A 21867-nucleotide genomic window follows, 5' to 3' on the forward strand; every position below is an offset into this window, starting at 1 on the left:
CTAACTGGTTTTTGATTCGGCGGTTTGGTCCTTTTCCGCTCTTCTTCTTTTTTTTTTTGGATTTTTTTTCTATATCCTGGATGGCCTGGATGCTTGTATATCTCCTATGTAGCTGTCGTCGTTTGCCCAAAGCTTAAATATGCAAATTGGTTTTCTTGAGCTCGCTCCGAGAGTGGGAAGTTGTTTTGCTTTGGCTCCTGCTCCTGGCTGGTAGGTAGATCCTTCAGTACCCTCCGTGTTTGTCCAGCGGGTGGCTTGGATACTTCTCTCTCCTAAACTCGTACTCCTTCTACTCCTACTGACTCCTACTGACTACGGCTACTGGGAGGAGGAGGAGTTGGTGGTCGGGAATGGTTGTGGAAATGGAAATACGGGTGGGTGGTGGTGGTGGTGGTGGTGATGATGCCACCACAATGGCTCTGCTTGCAGCGACCGCTGTGCTCGTCCTGCTGGTTAACCTTATACTCTTGATGCTCCTGCTCCTGCTGCTCCTGCTGCTCCTGCTGGTCCTGCTGTTCCGGCTGCTCCTGCTTATGACGTTGATTGCTTCGCATCGCCTTGCCTTTTGTTTGCTCCTCCTTTCTGGCCAGCAGCTCCCAATATCCTGGCTATAGCTTCTTGTTTATCGCGCTTTTTTTCCCACCGCCGCTGCTCGCTTGCCAGTTTATTGCATTTTTTTGGTTATTTATTTTTTATTTTTTATTTTTAGCACTCGAAGTCTATAGCACTCGACTGCTGGGCTGCAACGGGAAAAGCAAAGACTACGTTAAGCATATTTAAATAGTTTCTCGTTTTGGGGGAATTATTGTGCTGGGCTGGCAGTGCTGCCACTTTTAACTCTCCTGCCACCCGTCCTGCTGGCAGTCCCGAACTAATCTGCTTATTTTTTAAGCGAAACAAAGCCCTCACAAGGATGCCATTAACGGACCAAGTACCTCTTCAATAGTCATGTACATTTTTCTGAGCTCAGCTCTGCTCCTTTCGCTTCTTACAGTCTCCGCTCTAAGACTCCGCTGCCACAACCGATCGACAATGGACCGCCTTTCAAACTGACATTCAACACTCGACTGGGGAGAGACTTCCATTCCAGTCAGTCGACTGGCAAAGTGAATACGCACCTCTTGTGGTCTTCAGTTCTCCAGGCACACTACTGCACCTGCCTCCTAGACTCCAGACTCCAACAGACTCCGACAGATGTTTGCTCAGTTGTTGACGAAGAGCTGCCAGCCCAGTGACTTAATGAGCCGAAATGCCAAATAGACTGGAACCAGTGTTAGCGATATGTACACATAATAGCCCCAATTGCCGGTTATTTCCTCCGTCATACCTGCAACACAGATCACACAGATCATCGAGATGAAATGTTAAATAATATTAATCACCATTCAGAACAAAGGAATGAGACACACGCAACTGCAAACACAATTTCTTTTCATCTCACTGGCATATTTGTTCTGTTCGGTTCTGTTTTCAGTTCAATAAGTGACATACGTGACTCCCAAGGGGGTCAATAAGGGAAATATGGCCCAAAAGGGGAGAGGCCGTAGTGAGAAGTGGAACATAAGCGGCTTACATCCAAAACATATGCCAGCTGGTCTCCCCCAGAAACTCCTCCTGCAGCACAGTGACTGAGACTATTCCCGGAAATGGCTAGATTCTTTTTCTATTTTTTCCAATTAATCTTTCATAGTTTGGTAATTGAACAAGTTCTTTGTTAATAATTCTTGATATCTTCGGAGAAAATTAGTTTCAGTATCACTAAGAGTATCTAGGAGTGATGTTTCAGGACACTGTAGTTGCCCTGCAGGAGTGCATATGAGTTTCAGGCGACATTTGTCAAGAGGTTCTACCATTCTCCGGAGGAAACAATAGTGCCAGAGGGCCGGAGGGCCGGAGGGTGGATGCCGGAGTAGCCTACGGCACTCTTGACAACTGCCAACTGCCAACTCTCTCAAGTGCGGCCGACGTGTCAGATGCTCTCGAGTACTTATAATTCCCTTAAATTCCCTCAACTTTTCACAATACCAGAGTGCAGAGATGATGGATGGATGGATGGGAGATGGAGGGCAGGAGCTAGGAGTGGGTTGGATATTAAGCAGATAGAGCTGGAAAGGGTGTAAAGGCAAACACTCCAAAGGGCTCGCATGTCACTGGTTATGCCAGGACGGAAGAGGGACAATCTTAAGGGGAATGCATTAGGAAACAGTGTCCATATCTCTGCTATACATATCAGATTCCATCTTCACCACAATGGACTTCAAAACTTCAATAACAATGAGCCACAAATTCACACTCCAGCGCTCAGCAAACTTTAATTAATTTAAGATTTCAAATTATTTGTTCACAAAAGAAGCCACACTCACTACACCCCCTCCGAAAACTTTTCACACATCACTTTCCATTCTGTGTGTGGGGCTTTCGTCACCTCTTGGAATCCTTGATTTAGTTTCTGGCTCGGTGGAGTGGGAGAGGGTGGTTGGAGGATTCCAGAAGCCGGCAATTTGTCATCCAAGGACTTTTCTTACTTTCTTAGTTTCTACTTTCTAGTTTCTACTTTCTACTTTCTAGTTTCTAGTTTCACCTTTGACTGTTGCTGTAAACATATATCCCGTTATTCTCAATTGCACCTGCACTTCTGTCAGGATGTCTCTTCGTCCTTTGTTTCCTGCCAACTTGTTGGAAACCCACCCACCCACCGAGGACATGTCTGGCGAAAACATTTTCCAGCAAAGGGCAGGAATAGTTTTCAATGAAAAAACAAAAAACAAAAAAAAAATAATCTTTGGAGAGACAATCGGTTAGTCCTTTGTGGCAAGTAATACCCGGTACTTGAGCCCACAAAAGTATGCAACAGAAACTGCACAATCTCCATCTCTCCAGAAGCTTCGGAATTCGCAATCATTATAAAGCAAATGAAAATGGCAAATATTTGTTCTCTCTGTGACGGAGGTCCTGCTTCCTTTCGCTTGCCACATTCCCAGGCAGGTCCTCCTCCTATCTCCTCATCTCCCCCCCCACTGTGGATAAAGTTTTGGATATTAAAAAATAAATAAAAATTCCTTTGGCCATATTTTGCATCCCAAAATGTGGCTTATACATATGTGGATGTATGTGGATCTGGGCTGCCGAAAAATGGGTGCGAAACTTTTAAGGACCAAGCAACCATGCACACCCCTTTTCTCCTATTTTCCCCCCCACTACACCCCCTCGCAAATAAAAAATAAAAAGGCAACAACAAAAAATATGTATAAACGAAGACCAAGTTGAATATTTGTTTGAAGAGCTTGTGGGGATTCCATACAGAGTGTGTGTGTGTGTGTGTGTGTGTTGTGTTATATGGTTTATGATAAACATTCAGACACACACACATTGCACATCCCACCAGAGCTCTACTTTATTCTTCGGCTGCTCGTTTGGCTCAAGTGTCGGTTAAAGTCTTGTAAAAATTAATAAGCGGCTAAATTTTTATTATTTTTCCATACAAAGACACACTCGCAGAGCGACGCATTAAATTGTTTATTCATATGAAGAGTTTTCCCTACTTTATTTTATGGGACTTTGTGTTTTTCACTCCGCACTCCAACAGTTCTCAGACGCTTTTGTTCCAACCCACGCCCAACTTGAGCTTAATGGCATTTTATTTCGGGCATTTCCGAGCCACACTGGGTCGAGGCTTGTGGTTTTTGGAGATATTTCCAACAGCTACTCGAAAGTAGGCAACAATATTTTATTGGAGAGAAAGGGTTTGTATGGAAGGGTAGTGTATTGGGTATCCCATGGACGGGAAACTCCATCGTCCTTGATTTCAACTATTTTCAGGACATGTACAAGAATTTAAGTGGGGTTTTAAGACTCAGAACAGTCTTAGATCTGCTCTAAGTCTGGGGAGAAGTAAAAAAGAGAGTTACTACAAACATACATCTTGGAAATCTTGAGTTATCTGAGTGATTTTTAGAGGAATATCTTTTGAAAAACCCCTCAGAAATGAAATGATTTGAATTATTATTTTTATTTTTATTAACATTTTATTAGCTTTGAAAAATTAATACATCTGGAAGTCTAGGAATTTTTTTAGGGAATTTTGTATAAAAATCATAAAGAATCACAAAGATTTGAATATTTTTACTATAAGCTTTGAAAAGTTGTATTATATGAGTGATTCTTTAAGGAATATCTTTAAAAAAATCTGAGGAAATTCAATAATTTGAATAATGTTTATAAGCTTCCAAAACTTGAAATATCTGGGAGGTTTTTTGATAAATATCTATACTATAAGTAAACTAGCAATAAATACTATAAGTAAACATTTTTTTATTATTTTCTTTGAAATACTGGCTTGTCTAAAACGTTTTTTAAGGATATTTTTTTGTAGAACTGCAATTTTTTTCATATAAGTAATATATTTATTTTACTGACTTTAAAAAATGTATATATCTGAAGTGTTTTTTTTTTTTAAATTTCTTTTTTAAAAACCTAAAAAAAAAGTACAATAATTTGCATATTTTTCTTACTCGCTTTAAAATCCATAGTTATTTAGAAGGTTTATTGAGAAATACCGTTTAAAAAATATTAAGAAGTACTATGATTTACCTTTTCTTATTAGCTTTGAAACCTTGAAGTTTATTTTAAAGAACTGTCTTTTATAAAACCTTGAAAATGAGTACAATGATTTGCATATTTGTGTTGTGTTGGAACCACTGTGCTGGAAAATAGCCTGGCGCTAGTTCACACGCTTGTTGCGCCCCCACAGATGAATCCGAGATACTGAGATGCTCGGGATACTGAGATACTTTTGTTCTTCGTGGGGTAGTAGTGGGGCGGATAAGGAAAGTGCTGAAGGGGCTATGGAGGGAGTTGTAGAACAAAAAAAAAAACAGAAAAAAGAGAGAAAATCTGCATAAATAATGTTGAGCCACGCTTTCTGCGGGAAGTGTTGATGATTTGATGGAAAATTCCGAAACTAAAGCGCGCAAAGTGCGAAAACAAAACGATCCAGCTTAAGACCGTTGTTGGCTCCAGTTGATGGCTAAAACGCCTCTAAAAAAAAAAAGGGGGAGGAGGGCTCTGGGCCTCTAACCAACAAGAAAAAAAACCCAGTCACTTTTCCCACCCCATCCAACGGAGCGTGGGCATTCTATTTTTCTTGAAGCGGAACGTGGCTCTCCATATTTCTCGTGGAGGAGTAGAGTTTATTATTTAGCAAACTGACTCCATGGCGACACTCGGCCCATTTATCAGCCACGAGCCCGTCACATTGAGATATTATAAATTGCTTCTTTCAGTTCCTTAATTATTCTTACATGTTTGGAGTTTAAAACTCAGAGCTTCTCAAATATTTCTGATAAAAATTATGACAGGAGGAAAGTGCAACAGACATGCCTCTCACATCCCAAAGACTTCAACGTTCTGCGAGGCATACTACATAGCCCTCTAAAAAAAAATACCTACATATAAGTGTTAATTAAAACTTAACGTCTGATCTGACACACGAACCAGAGAAAGCCAGGCCATGCCAGGCAGAAATGTTATAAGTTATAATTCAATTTGTGTTATGTCAACTGCTGTTTAAATATAGAACGTATAGTATCCCTCCTAACTCCTACCTCCTACCTCCTGTCCTGGTATCGAGCAGTCCATTGAACCTGGCTCTTGGCATAGATTATGGCCAGATGGGCCGGAAAAAAAAACAGAAGAGAAGTGAGGAGAAGCGATTTTCGGTATCGGTCTTTATATATATTTCTATAAAGATATATATGGATATATATTGTAGCAATTTCCGACCGTAGAGTGACGCATCAGTGGGCATTCGTTTGTTTGTAATTAACGGCCAGAGGCAGAGGCAGAAAGGGCTTCGGCTTCGGCTTCGGCTTTGGGTTGTAAGCTCCTCAAAAGCCGTCAGGCATCAACAGGCAATCAAAATACAGTGACACCTCCTTTTGTTGATATTAAATATATATATATATATTATATATAGTTATACAGTGTGTATAAGAGTATATAGCAGAATAAGCCAAAAAATTCAACAGTGATATAGTGTTGATTCAGCTGCGGTTCGCATAAAATTAATGAGATTTGGCAAAGTTCCACTTTCTGAGAGGTTATTTTTGCCAAAAAAAGGGGGTTATCACATCATATTTATTGTTGTTACTGGTATTATTATAATTATTATTTTTATGTCAGGCACCCGAAAGATCATTAAAATATAATTTTGCCTTTAAGATTGCTTTTTATAAAATATATGTTATTTAACTAAATTTAAAGTTATATATTTAGAATATTGGTTTTAAGATTGCTTTCCTTAAATTATAAAAATATCATAAGAGAATAATTATATTAAAAAAGTATATTAGCTTTAAGACTGCCTCTTTAATAAATTTTAAATTAAAAAAGAAAATATTAGCTTTAAGATTGTCTCTCATATAATTTATATTATTTTATCTTTTAATATTCTAATAAATTTCAAGTCAAAAAAGAGAATATTATGTAGCTTAAAGATTGCGAGGCTCCCGCTCAACAGACCAAGGGGCGCTGCCGCATAATGTACGGCGAGTAATGTAGATCGAGTAGATAGAGATATAGAACCGAGATGGAGTTAGAATAGAGCAAAATATAACGAGAAAGATAAATTATTGCTCAGATAAAGCGGTAAGAACAAAAGATTTAAGAGTTATATGTAGAGCAAAGCGACAAAATGTGGTAGAGACCATGGCAGTCCGAACATAATAGCCTAAAGTAAGTAACACCTATCCTACAATTGCTTTTCTCATAATATTATATTAAAATATCTAATTAATAAACATTTCCCCACTAGCCAGTTACCACTGCTCTCTGGCAGGCCGTTAATGGCTGTCAATTTCGAAGGCCTAGAACTAAGTGCCTCACAAAATTGCCTTCAAAGGAGCTCTCCTCCAACAATATTCGTGTCCTGTCCATTTGAGATTCTCTAACTCTGACACTGACCGAGTTCTGGGGGGTGTGCTTGTACGTGTACGTTTCCCGTTCGATGTTCGGCCCCAATAAATTGACAATTAAAACAAAAAGTAATTAACACCCCCAGATGGCAGGGGAAAAAAAATACTCCGCGCTTATAAAACAAACTGCCTCGAGTCAATGAACCCAAGAACTTTGCTCATGACAGAAAATAAAAATCGAAAAAAACACGAGATGACAACGAGGGGAGTCGAACTCGAAACACTCTTGATGTTAAAAAAGACTAATTTTTGGTATAATTTGATTCTAAAAGATAGGGTATTGCGAGTGGAAGGGGATTATTGAGTCACTTATCGAGGAATCTATTGAAAGGCGAGCCTAAATGACTTTGACATTGTCCGGCAATCTATCTGTCTGGCAAAAAAACAAAAAAAAATAAATAAACCACCGACAATGTTAACAAATAATTCATAAAATGTTGCAATCGGACAAGTGCAACTGCCAACTGGTAAGCTGGAAACTGGAAACTGAAATCTGCACTGTATGCAAATTGGCAAAAATGAAAATAAATAGCAGAGTTGTTATTATTTTTTTGTTCTGTTTCGCGTTTCTGCGTTTCTGTTTAAACTGATAAGCGTGCCAAATGCGATTTCATATTATTTCATTTGCGATTCGACCACACCAGATCCAATATAGTGCCGTGCTGGACCCGAAACCCTTTCCCCACAAAACATCCAATCAAATGTATTACTTTTGAAAGCCACTACGCCCCTTACAGAGTCAGATATTAAATTCACGCACAACTGCCAGGCCAGTTTGATCGAAAACTGAAATTGTGATTTGTGGAATTTCAAGCCTGATAATTCTATTTCCGTTCCACTGCACTTATCGCTCTCCATTAAATTTAATTTTCAACTTTTCAATTTAATTATCTAGTAATAAAGGTAATGAAGCTTGAAAATAGAATAGAACTATATTTTAGATGCCCTCCAAATGAGTTATTTTGGCAGGGATTTGTTCTATATTTTTTGATTTCTATTTCTGTCGAATTCTACTGGCATCTCTGCTCTCTTCCAGGGCTTTCTCCTACCCCGCTCTTAGTAGCTGGAGCTGAGTAGCTTGACAGAGGGGGCCTACGTGTCCCGAAAGGCCATTAAAACTTGCCCGGAAAGCTCAACTTTTCTGGCCATTTTTCACACTAGAGTGACAAAAATTTAATATTTTTAAAATTATTTATATATTTTCCATTAACTATTCCCTTAAAACTCAAGCTAGTTGCTTTAATTACTCCATTTATTTTAATTAAAAATTATTATTGCTCTTCCAACTATTTCTTTAATAATTTCTTTTCTGTGCACTTTTTCACTCACTTTTCCTGGCTAAAAATTCCAAAAAATTGCAAAAGTTGGTTCCTTTTTGGAGGCCATCGCGGAGAAGCCAAGCCAGTCAGTGTCAGCAGCGAAGCGTGGCGCCCCTCGGCTGACTTGCCCCTTAATATTCCACATTTATTTCGTTTTCCGGCCTTTAATGTGCCCCGATTTGAATGGGCGATGAGAAGTGCTGATGGGCCAAGTTAATATGAATGAATATGAATGATGATAAATGCGCATTGTTTTTTGTTTCGTAATTAAATTTTTACTTCTTTTTTTTATGGGCCTAAATATGCTGCCATTAACGGAGGGGGAGAGCAAAGAAGTGACCCCTTTTTTTGGTGAAAAAAAAAAAAACTGGGTGGAGGTCATCCAGAAAGAGCGGAAAATGGCTGGAAAATCAACCCAAATCAACAGGTGGCCCACTCTGGCTTTTGATTTATTGGCCAGGCCAGGCCAGTCCAGTCCAGTCCAGTCCTGGCCATCCGTCCTTCCGTAAAAATGCCATAAAGCTCCTGTCAATAAATTTTAATCTGAATGTTGGGAATATGTTTCTGGGATATCTCTTTATGTCCCACTGGGTCGACCCAATAATATCCAGAATATCCATAAATCTGTCCTTAAAAAGGGGCTCTATTTTAAAGTCGGATTACCCCCCAAAAAGGTATCCTTTTCTCCTCATCCTTCTCATCCTCCTCCCCCTTACTTAGTTTCTTCTTTGGAAAGTTCTTCCCCAAAAGTTCTCTTGCAGGAGAAAAAAAAGAGAAAAAAAAAATGTAAATATGATTTATTTTACATTAGGAGTCATTACAGCTAGTTTTTGGAGGAAATTTTCAAAAGGCCAAAAGGTGAGCCAGGTGAGCCAGGTAGCCAGGTGAGGGAGCACGTCGTAAGGCGTTGCTTTCCTCCCTTTCTGGCTATCTGGGGAATCTGAGCGTGACGAATAATGATTTCACACACCACTCTCCGCTCTCCACCACCTCCACCGACTTCTTTCGTCACAAAAACTGAAGAAAATTTGCATTTTTAGTTGGCTTATTAGTGGAACTGGAACTGAAGCTACTTCAGGCCACTAATTTCATTCAATTTCTGACTTTTATGAGACTTATTATCTTTTATTTTCAGTGTAAATATGCAGTGCCAGTTGAAAATTACCAACAAAGTTCGGTGAAAGAATATGCCACGCTATCACTGAGTTATGGCACTTTTTTGTCGCCAACTTCCCTCCAACTTTTGGTCACACGTTCGCAATTTAAACAAAAAAATAAAAAAGAGGGAAATAATTAAAGAGAAAACTTGGTAATGCATTTCTGGGATATACCTTCCTTTTTTTTTCTCTTCTCTCAACTCCCAACTCCCAACTCCCAAAAAAATAAACTAGAGTCTCTTACTAAATAAAAGTTCGTATAATATGACCAAGCCAGGCGGCCAGGCCACTTTTGGGCCACTTGTTTCTCGAAATTGAAAACCATGAGGCGCATTTAAAAAGATGAAGTGACAACTGGCATACTGATGACGACACTGGGAAGGAAGGGCGACGGTTGGTTAGCTGAGATGAGTGCCTGGGAGGTGGACCGGCGACCGGGGACTGGGGACTGGGTGGCGGAAAGTGTGTGTGCCGAGCGTATAAATATAACAAGTGCCAAGTGAAATATGTACATAAATAAGCCAGCATAGAAGAGGCAAGTGGGCGAGATGCAGTCACAGTGGTCGTTGGCCTTTCAAAAAGGGCGCTTTTTCTCAAAAATTAGATAAGTGGCAGGATTAAGGATGTTAGAATGAGGTTCGAAACATATTTTAAATATAGAGCAGTAATTGTTTTAAACTTTTTATTGAAAATAATAGTCTAGGAAGACCATTTCTTCATTTTAAACTCATTTTTAATTCAATAAAGAATCACACTTTTCTAAAAAATTAGATAAATGGCATATTTAACCTCTTTCCAGGTTTGAAACCTATTTTGAATAAAAACAAGTGATTTTTTAAACTTCTCGTTATGTGTTTCTGATAAATATGTTTTCTTGTATTTTTTTTGTTAATTTTCAAATAAATAACAATAAAAATGGGCGCTCATTTTCACAAATATTTTAATAATTCCATATTCTAACTTATTCAATAGTCTTAGAAAGAGGTTCAAACACTAATTTTTAAACTTTTTGTTGAGAAAACTAAGTAAACTAATCTTTCTAGACATTTTCAGCTTGTTTACTCTTTTCTAATATTTAAAATTAATTTTTATATGAATAAATTAAGAAATTAAGGCACACTTTTCAACAAAAATTACAAGTTAGATACATTTCAGAAACTTGTTTTGAATAGAGAATGGTAATTTGTTTAAAATTTTGTTCAAAAAACTAGTCTAGGAAGACCATTTCAGTTTGTTTAATGATTTCTGGTATTTTTAATAGAAAAAGAAAATAATACAAATTGGGCACACTTTTCATGGTTTAAAACTTATTTTGAATAAAGAAACATAATTTTTAAACTTTTTTTTTGAAAAAATAAACAAAATAATCTAGTCTTTGTAGAGCATTTCTGCTTTTTTTTTTTTACTGTTGTCTAATATTTTTATAAAAAATTTCCAAATAAATAAACAATAAAAATGGGCACACTTTTCACAAAAATTCGAAAAATATTTAGAAATGTCAAATAAAAACAATAACTTTTCAAACTTTTTCTTTAAAATGCAGACTAAACTAATACCACTTCTCCTTGTATACTATTTTCTGGTATTTTTAATTAATTTTCAAATGAGTAAATAATAAAAATAAATAGCAGGCAAAGGAGAACCAAACTTGTTTGCTTTTTAATTATGAATGGAAAATGAATATTTGTGCAAAAACCGAATAGTAAACAAATGTTTTTCCTTTTCCCATAAACATATCCTTTGGAAAAATAATAAATAATATCCTTTGTTTTCATTTAATTTTTGTTTTCATTTTTTTTTTTTAAAGAGACATTCTAATTGGGATGCTAGATGCTACGGTGGGGATGCCACTCTTTCTGCCACTAATTGTTGCTGGGAATGTATCGAAGGCAGTGGGGGGGTGGGTGAGTGTGTGGGTGGGTGGGCGGTTGTGTGCGACACGCCCAGCTAGAAAGTGGGGGGAGGGGCGGGAAATGTGAAGGACTTGTTCGCGCGGTGACTGCAAAAAGTGCAACAAACTTTGACAAAATAAAATGAAAATCTAGCCCAAGGCAGGGGGGTAGGTAGGAGGAGGTCCTTGGCGGTATGAGGGGGAGGAGGAGGCGAGCAAATGAAGCGCCCCGCGACTGCAACTTCAAATCGCAAACACACACACACACACACATATGGGAAAACACAACACACACGGACAAGGAAGCACAGCTGGAGACTCTCAGGCTAACAAAAAATGGGATACACTGAGAGAAATAATATTTCAACAAAATATTTATCAATAAAAACTAATTAATAAATTTTAATTAATTCAAGTAAGAGAAAAATAATTATTTTAGTATTTTTTAGGGTATTCAAATCTATTTATTATTTAATATGAATTTCTTATAAATATTTTCCCAACAAAGTAGGCTTAGAAACCAAAATATATTTCAAATTAAAAAAAATATCTCAAATTTCTCTCTGTGCACTCGCCGAAACCAACACATGGAAGCGAAAAGAGCGCGAGTGCTGCAACTGCATTGAAATTGAAGCACTCTCATTATGCGGCCGCCTGCCTGCAGGAGGAGGCAGCAGCGCGGCGGCAGTGGCAGAAGAAGACCGACCAGAAGCAGAAAGCAGCAGAAGATGCAGCCCCCGAAGAAGCCGAAAAGCAGGCGACCAGCAAACAAAAACAAAACCGCAGAAAACTTTTCGATGACGTAGCCAAAGTTTCAAATAAAAATATAAAAATAAAAATATAAAGAAATAAAATAAAATAATCACACAACAAAACAAACGACGACACACATTTCGATTTTAGAGATAAGAGAATTTTTGTATTTATTTTTTTGGGGAGGGGGTGGGCGGGGGGTTGCCTCCAAAATTTTTTGGGGGCAAGTTAAGAAGAAGAATTAAGCGGCATATTTACTTGGCTTTACGTGGCGACCCGCGGTTTTTTTTTTTTTGTCTTCTTCTCTCTTTATTCATTAATCATTGCTATCAGAGTGGCAAGCAACAACTACAACTAACGTTTACGGCGGCTCCTTGGTACTCTCTCTCTCTCTCCGCTTAGAGACCGTCAGTGATGGTATTGTTGTTGTTTTTGTTTCTGGTAATTGATGGTATGTTGCCAGTTGTTGTTGCCCCGCTTGGCCGTTTCTAAGTTGTTGTTATTATTGTTATTTGCACTTGTTGTATTTTGTTCACAGAGGAGCACACAAACAAACAAGACACTCGATTCGATTCGACTCGACTCGACCGCACGTTACGACGTTACGTCCTCATCCACGCGTCTTTCACTTTGCTTTCTTTTGCTTTCTGCGAAGAGTCGTAAACAACTGACGGGGGGCAGTGTGGCCAGACGACAGGTGGGCTTTCTGGCCAAAACGCCTTAGCTTTACTAGCCACGAAAACCCCCTAAAAAATACAATCTTCTAACTAAAATTAAAACTATAAGTTAATTCAAATAAAAGTATAAAAAAATAGTTAATAATTCGTTCCTTAATCATATTTAATTACTATTTTTGTTCGATTTTGGGATTACGGATAACAATTAGGGTTTACCAACACTGGGATTTTGAAAAACTTCTCGGGTGTTTGGCGCCACAATATTTGTGTTTGAATTTTTAAGAAAAACTAGGGTCTTCATAGATCATGTACAAAATACTACAATTATCAACTCCCATCGTCGTATCTTTCATGGCCTCATTATTTTTCTCATCTCGTATCTGGCATCTTCCCTCTTAGTTTCGATGTTCCTTTAATAGGATTAGGATGAGAATCCTTCCTGAATCACAAACCTGGTTTGTGTGACACTTTTGACGAATTTATCCGAACTAAGCCATTTTTGGAAACATTATCCTCCCATTTCTTATCCTGCGAGTCATCCTCCATTCTCGTCCATATTTTTTTGGAGAGCTATTATTTTCGATGCCTCTGAGTTAAAAGGATAGGTATAACTAGACATGGAAACAGAATTTTACATCCCTACCCTACTACTTTCAAAAGATTTTTTAAAAATAATATCTGTGTTGGTTAACTCATTGTTTTGGGAGTAGTATGACCAGGTTTTGTCTTTAAAAGGATGGCCCATCAGCTGTTTGTCGTCTTAGCGCAGCCATTTAATTTAGGGGGATATTCAAAACATTATATTAAAACCATTTTTGAATTATTATTATTAATGTAGTAAATGGACTTAGGCGCTTAGAAATATAACATAATTACACAACACAAGCAATATTAGTTTCTATATCAGAACAGCCCCTTGTAGTTTTTTAAGTTAATAAAAGGTGCGCTTTATTTTTTTATACATATGTTTTTTTTTATATATTTTGTCCGAAAGAATCAAGAACTAAAGTAGGGGAAGCTCATTCATTATTTTCCTAACAATAAGATATTAAAAGACTTTTTATTCAATATGTGGAGCCATCTGGTGTGTTTTTGGGAAAGCTCTCCTCCCACTAGATGGAGCCAATGTCGCATCGCTTGTTCTCTAAAGTGCCGCCTAGAGGGAGCCTTTTTTTTAAATCAAAGGAGTCGAAGGCGGGAAAATTTGATATGGAGAACATTTTGTTCTATAATTTATTCTATTTTGGGACTCGCAGGGGGAAACATATTTAATAAAGAAGAAAAGATTTATCGAAAAAAAAATTTCTATATTTCCGTCTTGGAACTTTTTTATTTATCAATGAAAATGGTAATCTTCAAAGAGATTTTGACGGTATGCCATATAAAATAAAACAAAATAATAGTATAATTGTCCAAATCTTCTACTCTGTTTCCCCTTAACCTTACTGCCCTAAGAAAGATGGCAAAGCCGTGAAGTTCAAGGGTTGAGTCACCAAAGATTGGATTCCAGTCTTCGGCCCTCTCGGGGATCTCGTATCTGGGCCATAAGAAGTGTTTCTCTGATAAGCCCTATCAACTACATGGGGCGGAAACATGAAAAGCCCATTATAACGCTCTCCGCCTCAGTCAGAAGCCGGAGTTTCCGAAGAACAGACGCAAAAATGACGGGTAAGAGGGTCTCCAAGTGAAATTACCATAAAATTTCCACATAAAGTCCAGAATTTGACACTTTATGTCAGAATTGCAACTAAAGTCAGATTAGTGTGACCAATGCTAATTGTTTTCATTTGAAACAGACCACAGATGGATGCACTACAGCCATGGAAGCGTGCCGCCGAATGCCATTGTGGCTGGACACGATTCCGACGGTGATACCATCTATGTGGGCCGCGCCTTCTTCCACAACGACATGCTGCCGGCGAAGGTGATCCCCAACAAGGGCAAGGCCTACGTGGCCTACGCCCGCGAGGAGCACGAGCTGGAGAACTACGAGGTGCTCTCCGGGCACAACTACGACTGGCTGCCGGCGGAGAACGGAGCAGTGCCGGCGGGAGCCGTCAAGATTGGCCAGAACGTCGACGGAGAGTGGTTGTATGCCGGACGTGGCTACCACGCTGGAAGTTTGACGGTCGGAAAGGTGCATCCCTCCCACGGATGCCTCTACATTCCCTACGACTCCGATGAGGTGAAGATCTTCGCCTACGAGGTGCTCAGCCAGCCGGAGCGTTGGATCGACACCACGGCCACGGATATTCCGGACGGCGCCCTGGTGGCCGGACACGATTCCAATGGCGACACTATCTACGTGGGCCGAGTCTTCCGGCACGGCGACTTCCTGCCCGCCAAGGTGGTTCCGGCCAAGGGCAAGGCCTACGTCGCCTACGGTCAGCAGGAGCACGAGCTGACGGATGTCCAGATCCTGGCCGGTTCCGGTTTCCGTTGGGTGCCCGCCTCGCACGGCAACGTGGTGCCCGGTGCCCTGTCCTCCGGTCCCAATTCCGACGGAGAGCCCCTCTACGTGGGTCGGGCCATCTACTGCGACAGTCTCAGTGTGGGAAAGATCCATCCCTCCCACGGCTGCATCTACATTCCCTTCGGCGGCGAGGAGGTGCGTCTCGAGCACTACGAGGTTCTAGTCCGCATCTAAGTCACCATTGCTTTTGCTTTCTTTCTATTTTTTTTTTGTAAATAAATGGATTTCTTTTTAGACCGAAGATTACTTTAAAGCTATAATCGGTTTTTGAATGTCAAGCTGGTAATAGAAACCCCCCCTAATCGATGACCAACCATCGCGGATGTGGGGCTATAGTGTGTCCTTATCGGTCGCTATCGGCCCGGTTATCAGCTGGTCGATTTGGGCCATAAATTGCCGTCTACTTATAGCATAATTACCAGGTCTGGCCGAGAATTTGCACTCGGAGAGTGACACTCCAGCCGGGGGCAGGCCGTAAACCCAAATCAGATATCAGAATGCCTGATAGGGAAAGAACACGAAGCCCCCACACTCCCCAAGAAAATTTCATTCAAAGTTTAGTCACGAATGCCTCTCAGCCCATAAGATATAGCCTTTTAGCTGGGATTTTCTCAGTGTAATTATTTATTTGGCGTTTCTCCATGTTAACTTCTTGTGGTGGACACATTGCTCCTCCCGGATCTCAGCAGCCGATAGTCTCCAAGTCGATGGCATTTCTCCATGGCTGCCCTGGTATCATCTGCTCTTGCTCCCGTGGTTCTCATCCGGTGGAGGACTACTAGCCACCCAGCATCTATAGTTACGGCCCCTGGGTCTGTGTCGCAGTTTCCCAGAGCTCCCTATCCGCTCCTGAAGGATCCGAGGACTCACAATGTTGTAAGACGGCTGCGTGTTGAAATTATTGTTTTGATTTTTTTTTTTATAAAATAATTACTAGAATTTAATTTTATTTATTTGTCTTGTTTTTAGCTCTGAAGCGTCTGAGAGTCGAAAGGAAAATGAGCTCGTTGGAACACTTTCTGTTGGAACTGATATTCCCCGCCTACTGCCTTTGGAAAATGTTTAATTTTGTTTCTCAAGGATTACTTGGATTTAAAAAAGAGAGGTGGAAAAAAATACCTTAAACCCACTAGATGAAACTATCCTTTTCTCCATTAACTTCTCTGTTGAACTTCCCTTAAAAATTCGCAGAATATCTCTTGATTCTTTATTGGTTCTCCAATTGCCTTCCACCGATTGGCAGATTCTTGTATCCTTTGCCCAGGACTTTATTTGTTTGGTGGTTGCTTTTCTTCCTTTATGTTTGTTTAATGTTTTCTTCTGCGATTTTCCTGTCAATGTTTTTTCTGCAGCGATTCCGCCCCCCTTTCTTCTGTTAAACTTTATTAAAAAAAACAACTTTGTTTCGGCGAGTGGTTAAGTGAAACGCTGTTGTTGTTTGTCCTTCCGTCCATTTACAACTATTTGAATGTGGGGGAAGAGTGGGCGAAATGGGCGGAGGATCCGGGAGAAATTGGGGGAAATTACTCTGCAATGTTTGCACCTGCAGGCTGGGGTGCCGTGCCGGGGATTTTAAGCTCTGACAGACTTTCCGGAAAAGTCCTGCTGCAGTTTGGTTTCTGCCTTTCTTGCCGCACAAACAAATTACTTCAAACAATAATGAACTTTATCTTCTTTATCATCTTTATCCAATGTAGTTTCTATTAGGGAAACAAAGAAAAAAGATTCTAAAATAATTCAGATTTTTAAGGTATTTTAAGGTATTCCTTTTGGGATTCGGATGTATATCGGCTTCGCTAGGTTGCATATATGCGATATATCGTCAATTTCACAGACCCCTTTATTTTCGAAGGCTCTCCTCACAAAAATAAATAAAAATTTTAAAAAATATTTTGTGATCAGGTTTTAATGGGGATCGATGGAGAATTGATCCACAAATCATTTAAGGCATCCCGCTTGAGAATCAGATGGATAATGGCTGAGATATAGCCTTAGCCAGGTCCCATATCGTCCATCCCATAGAAACCCCTCATTCCAGAAGGGGTCTCCCCACAAAAATTGATAAAAATTTCAAAAAATATTTTGTAATCAGGTTTTGATGCAGATCGACGGAGAATCGATCCACAAATCATTTAAGGTCTTCCGCTTGGGAATCGGTAGCTTATCGGCTGAGATATATCCTTCGGCATATCGTCGTCCCATATCGAATCAGATCCTCCTGCAGAACCCTTTATTTTCGAAGGCTCTCCCCACAAAAATTGATATAAATTTCAAAAAATATTTTATGATTAGGTTTTAATGCAGATCGATGAAAAATCGATTTATAAACATTGTAATGTATTCCCCTTAAGAATGTGATGTGTAATGTCCTAGAAAGTATCTTTATTTTTCAGGAAATCATTTTCCTCAGTGCACTTTCCCGTTGGGAGCCAGGTGGGGCAGCGGTTTCTCGTTTTGGCCACACAATGCGACCGTTTTGAGGGCTAAGCCGAAAGGGGCTGCAACGTAAAGAGGGGGGCGTGGCCCGCACACACATGCCTATAGGGCCCGTCTAGCCACCGAGGGGGGGAGGGGATGCCACCATCGACCGACAGCCGTCGCCGGTCACTCACGTGGGTCTGCGGTTGCGACGAGTCTGAGGTCGGATTAGGGGGTGGAGCGTGGCGGATGGAGAATGGGTTTGGGTTTGGTTTGGCTTTCGGCAGGATGCACTTGCTCCCCTGTATCATCGAATGGATGCTTCAGAGGAAGAAATAATCGTAAAGCGATGGAATAGTTGCCTCTTTTGTTGACTTTTCTGGAAAAGCATTTAAGGAAGAAGTGCTTTAATGATTATATTAAAAAAAAAACAAACTCCCTAGGAAATAGTCTTCAAACTCTCAGCAATAAATCACATCTGATGGCTATTTTTTTCCTAGATTCCTCCATATTTTTCCCCTGTGTAGGAGTTCTGGCCAAAGGTTACAACGTCCTCCTCCTGCACCTCCGGTCCAGATAACCAGAAACCAGAAACAACAACTTGCCAAAGCAAACCGAATGTGGAACATTCTGGCCATTTAATGATGCGTAGTGCCAGTGCACTTAAAGATGCTCCAGCTTAAAGCCCTTAAGCGGGGGCGTGGCAGTGGAGGATGGTACTTAATGGCAGTCATCTGGTAATACGTAATTAGGGGCGGGGGTCGGGGGCCTGGGTGCAGCCGGAGCTTAAAGTCTCATCAACGAGTCCGGCAATTTCAATTGTTGCTCCGGACTTTTTGCAATTGGCATAACCAATGAGGCGGTTGGGGTTTGGGGGATTTCAAGGGGAATACTAGGGGGCACCATGGCCGTCTCTGGGATGGGGGGGGGAGACTCTAAATGGAGGAGCCAAAGGGCTACAATAGGGGAGGAACGGGTTGGTTAAGAGTTTCAGGAACGCCAGTGGGTCCTGGGCTCATTTATGATTTGTGAAAAAGTTTTGTGTGCACAGAGGAATGTGGTTTCATTACCGGCCACGCCCCCTCTTCCACCAACTAACCAAAAGTCCTTTATCCCTTCCGACCTCCCCCCCCTCTTTGCCACCCAAAACAAGTTGCATTTCCCAGCTGCGTGGCAGGAACTAGTTGAAGGATTGAAGGGGAAACTAATCGCTGGGCCATCAACTTAAAATTCCTACAACAAATACAATTTTTAAGTTTATGAATTAAAGTGTTAAAGTATTCCCTTTATTTCATTTTGGGAGAATCATTTTCTGAGAATTATCAGCCATTCAAAATGAATCAGAATGGAATGCTGTGGCCATTTGGAAATATTCGCCAATCTGAGACACAAAGAGGAACTTTTAATTATATATTGCCCCGCTGGCTTTTTGTTCGCTCCTCGGTCCTTTCTACTCATTCTGGATTTTGCGGCCATATCCTGGCAGTATTCATTTCCCGGCTCCGGCTCCGGCACCAGCTCCGGCTCTTTTGCGAAACTTCTCAGCTTTTCAACTTGAAAGGCAAGTTGCCACTGCTGACGGACAAGAGTAGCACTCAGAAAAGTAAAGAACAGAAAGGTTTAAAAAATATTTAAAATATTAAAGGCCATGTATATAATATCTATTTCAAAAACAACTATTTTTTAATAAAGTATTCTAGCCAATTATGATGATAGTTTATTGAGAAATTTCTCTCTCTGTAGGAATATGGCATTTTACAAGTTGATTTCCATTTGGCCATCGAGCCCTTTGTTTGTTTGCTCCACTCCTTTCGGGTAAGAGAGACTCAACTGGTGGCCACACCCTCCTCCTTATTCAAGGACCTTGTAATTACATATTCCTTGATATCCTTCGAATGGAGATGCCTTCAATTCGGTGTGAGATTTATTTGGCTACCAGTTGAATGGGTTAAGCCCCATACCCATCCACTCCCAACACCCAGTTGGCCCAGTCACCGAGGCTTGTAAAACCTTTAACACCATCTATGGCAATAAAAGACAACTTTATAGTCGGGACACCCCCTTCCATGAATATATTTCTGTCTTCATAGAACAACAGCCCGAAGAACTTTTCGTCCCCAAGGAGCAATCGCTTCAAATGTGTTTCATTGTTGTTTATTTCTTTCCCAACTAGTTTGTAGTTGTTTCGCTAAAAAAAAAAAAGTTTTTACATTAAAAAAAAGATTAATATTATAATGGGGATTGAGAGTGGGAGTGGAGAGCATGTGGGACACAATCGATTGTAGTTTAAATCATCTGGACTTGGAGCATTGACTTTTTGGTCCTTCGAGCTCCGACTGGTTGGTCCTTGGAGCTCAGACTCGTTGGTCCTTGGAGCTCAGACTCGTTGGTCCTTGGAGCTCAGAACCTGATTCAAAGCTGACCACTCAGCTCATCATCGAAGTCAGAGGTGGGCGCTGTGTCCTTCACATCGGCCCGCACCGTGTAGTCCTTGTCGTTGACATTGTAGTAGATGGTGAAGTACCTTCCTCCCTGAATCCTCATCGAATAGTACCCATCCTGGCTGAGATCCTTCCTAGTTCGCTGGTAGACCACCTGGCCAGTGCTCAGGATCACTCGAACCTCCTGCGATCCGTCCACATTTTTGCGGGCATTTTGTCGCACAATCTGCACCAGCTGGGATCTCAGGGGATTCGTGGTGGGCTTGAGTCCCGGGATCTGGATGAGCGGCTCGCAGCGGCAGGAGAGCTTCTGGGTGAGCGGACAGCTGCCCTGGGAGCTCTGCGAGTTGCCCGGCACCTGGACAGGCGTCGCCACCACCGGAGTCACAGCGCCCAGTCCCAGGTTGCCCAGATTGAGGCCACCCAGGGTTCCGAATCCGCCGTTCAAGGAGCCCAGTCCCAGGCCACTGATCAGGTTGGGCAGACTGCCCACCAGAGTTCCGATGATGGGCAGGTTCTGGCCGAAGGAGGGCACCCAGCTGCCACCGGGCTGCTGCTGTCCGCTCTGGGCGTTGGAGCTGGAGGCCACTGGCGTCACCACGGTGATGGGCTGGAGCGGCTGCAGCTGCTGGAGCGGCGGCAGCGGTTGCAGGGGCTGCAGCGGTTGCAAGGGCTGTAGAGGCTGTTGCACGTTCAGTCCGTCGAAGAAAATGGGAAAGTTGCCACCAGCTCCGGCTACGTTTCCCTGTCCGACATTGGAGGTCTATTAAAAATTGGACTTGAACTAATACTGGACTCTCCTAGTTCCCTCTTACCAATTGCCGTTTGTCCCGCTTGTCGGTGCTCTTCATATCCTTATCCGGGTCAGAGGTCATGGCCGTCCTCTGAGTTGTTTTCGTGGGAGTGGGCAGTGTGGTTGTGGGACTCGAAGCCCAGCCCACGGCCACCACGGCGATGAGAACGAGGCATATCAAATTCACTTTTCTAGCCATTTGTAATCGGATTTCACAAAACACAATTGTCGCTCAACAAAAATAAAAAAAAGGACTTGAAGGACTTGTTCTCCGGCTGGTTCTTCAGCTGTTTCTGATTTGATATCCAATCCAAAGTCAGACAGTTCTTATATATGATTTCATTTGATTCGATCTTGGTTATTTTCAGCTTTTTTATGCTCTGGATTGCAATTAAAATGAAACCTGCTTGGCCAAGAATCGTAATTGTTCTAAATAAAGGACTTGCATTAACTTCAAACTGGATTTCTTGGCGGAAAGTGGGTCAGTTTTTATTAGGGAATCACATAAGAACTTTGTTCTTAATAAAGAATAAAGATTTTTATGGTAGTTTCTCCCTCCCAAAATTAATAAAAATTATATTATAATCGAAAATAGATTGTTTCCTTTATTAAAGTCGCCTTTCATTATTCCAATATGTATGTGGATGTATAATTTTGACAAATTGCCAGGGGCTTGCCATGTCCAGTGGCAAAAATCAAATCAAATTAAATTTGTGCCAAAAAAAAAAAATACAACAAAAAGTGAAAGAAAAGAAGCAGGAAGATGAGGGGAAAAAAAAAGTTTCGTTTACATGGAAATTTCTGGGTGAGATTTTCAATTTTCTTGAAGGACGAAAAGGAAAACGAGACGAGACGGTGGCGATGGCGGAAAAGCGAAGAGAACAAGTTGTTTGACAGCCGCTTGCTGTTGTGGACTCATAAATCAAAAAAGTTTTTGACAAATTACACATTAAAGACCCCGGCTGGGTGTGTTG

At 40.8% G+C, this 21867-nt stretch overlaps 3 protein-coding genes across 5 annotated transcripts in view; 1 reads left to right on the forward strand and 2 right to left on the reverse strand.

Moving 5' to 3' along the window:
- Nucleotides 1-679: 679 nt before the first annotated feature.
- Nucleotides 680-21867, reverse strand: part of LOC116655052 — a 42227-nt gene continuing 21039 nt past the window's right edge. For both annotated transcript variants that reach the window (XM_032452053.2, XM_032452051.2), the window contains 2 exons: nucleotides 1119-1327; nucleotides 680-740 (listed from right to left, as the gene is read on the reverse strand). In XM_032452053.2, coding sequence (XP_032307944.1) covers nucleotides 1203-1325 — 123 coding nt within the window. In that variant the 5' untranslated portion in view covers nucleotides 1326-1327 and the 3' untranslated portion in view covers nucleotides 680-740; nucleotides 1119-1202. The remainder of the gene's footprint in view (nucleotides 741-1118; nucleotides 1328-21867) is intronic.
- Nucleotides 14289-15494, forward strand: LOC6505038. Its single transcript, XM_001965551.4, has 2 exons — nucleotides 14289-14436; nucleotides 14565-15494. Exons 1-2 carry the CDS (start codon nucleotides 14349-14351, stop codon nucleotides 15413-15415), a joined length of 939 nt encoding a protein of 312 aa, XP_001965587.2. The 5' UTR covers nucleotides 14289-14348; the 3' UTR covers nucleotides 15416-15494.
- On the reverse strand, nucleotides 19798-21199 carry LOC6505231. 2 transcript variants are annotated; one of them, XM_044717392.1, is made up of 2 exons: nucleotides 20916-21199; nucleotides 19798-20845 (listed from the first exon to the last, which is right to left on the reverse strand). In XM_044717392.1, exons 1-2 carry the CDS (start codon nucleotides 21090-21092, stop codon nucleotides 20072-20074), a joined length of 951 nt encoding a protein of 316 aa, XP_044573327.1. In that variant the 5' UTR covers nucleotides 21093-21199; the 3' UTR covers nucleotides 19798-20071. The 2 variants fall into 2 exon arrangements, with proteins under 2 accessions (XP_044573327.1, XP_001965586.1); XM_001965550.3 differs by having other exon boundaries at nucleotides 19798-20863.

This window comes from Drosophila ananassae, chromosome XR (assembly GCF_017639315.1).
Source record: "Drosophila ananassae strain 14024-0371.13 chromosome XR, ASM1763931v2, whole genome shotgun sequence".
NCBI classification, from domain to species: domain Eukaryota; kingdom Metazoa; phylum Arthropoda; class Insecta; order Diptera; family Drosophilidae; genus Drosophila; species Drosophila ananassae.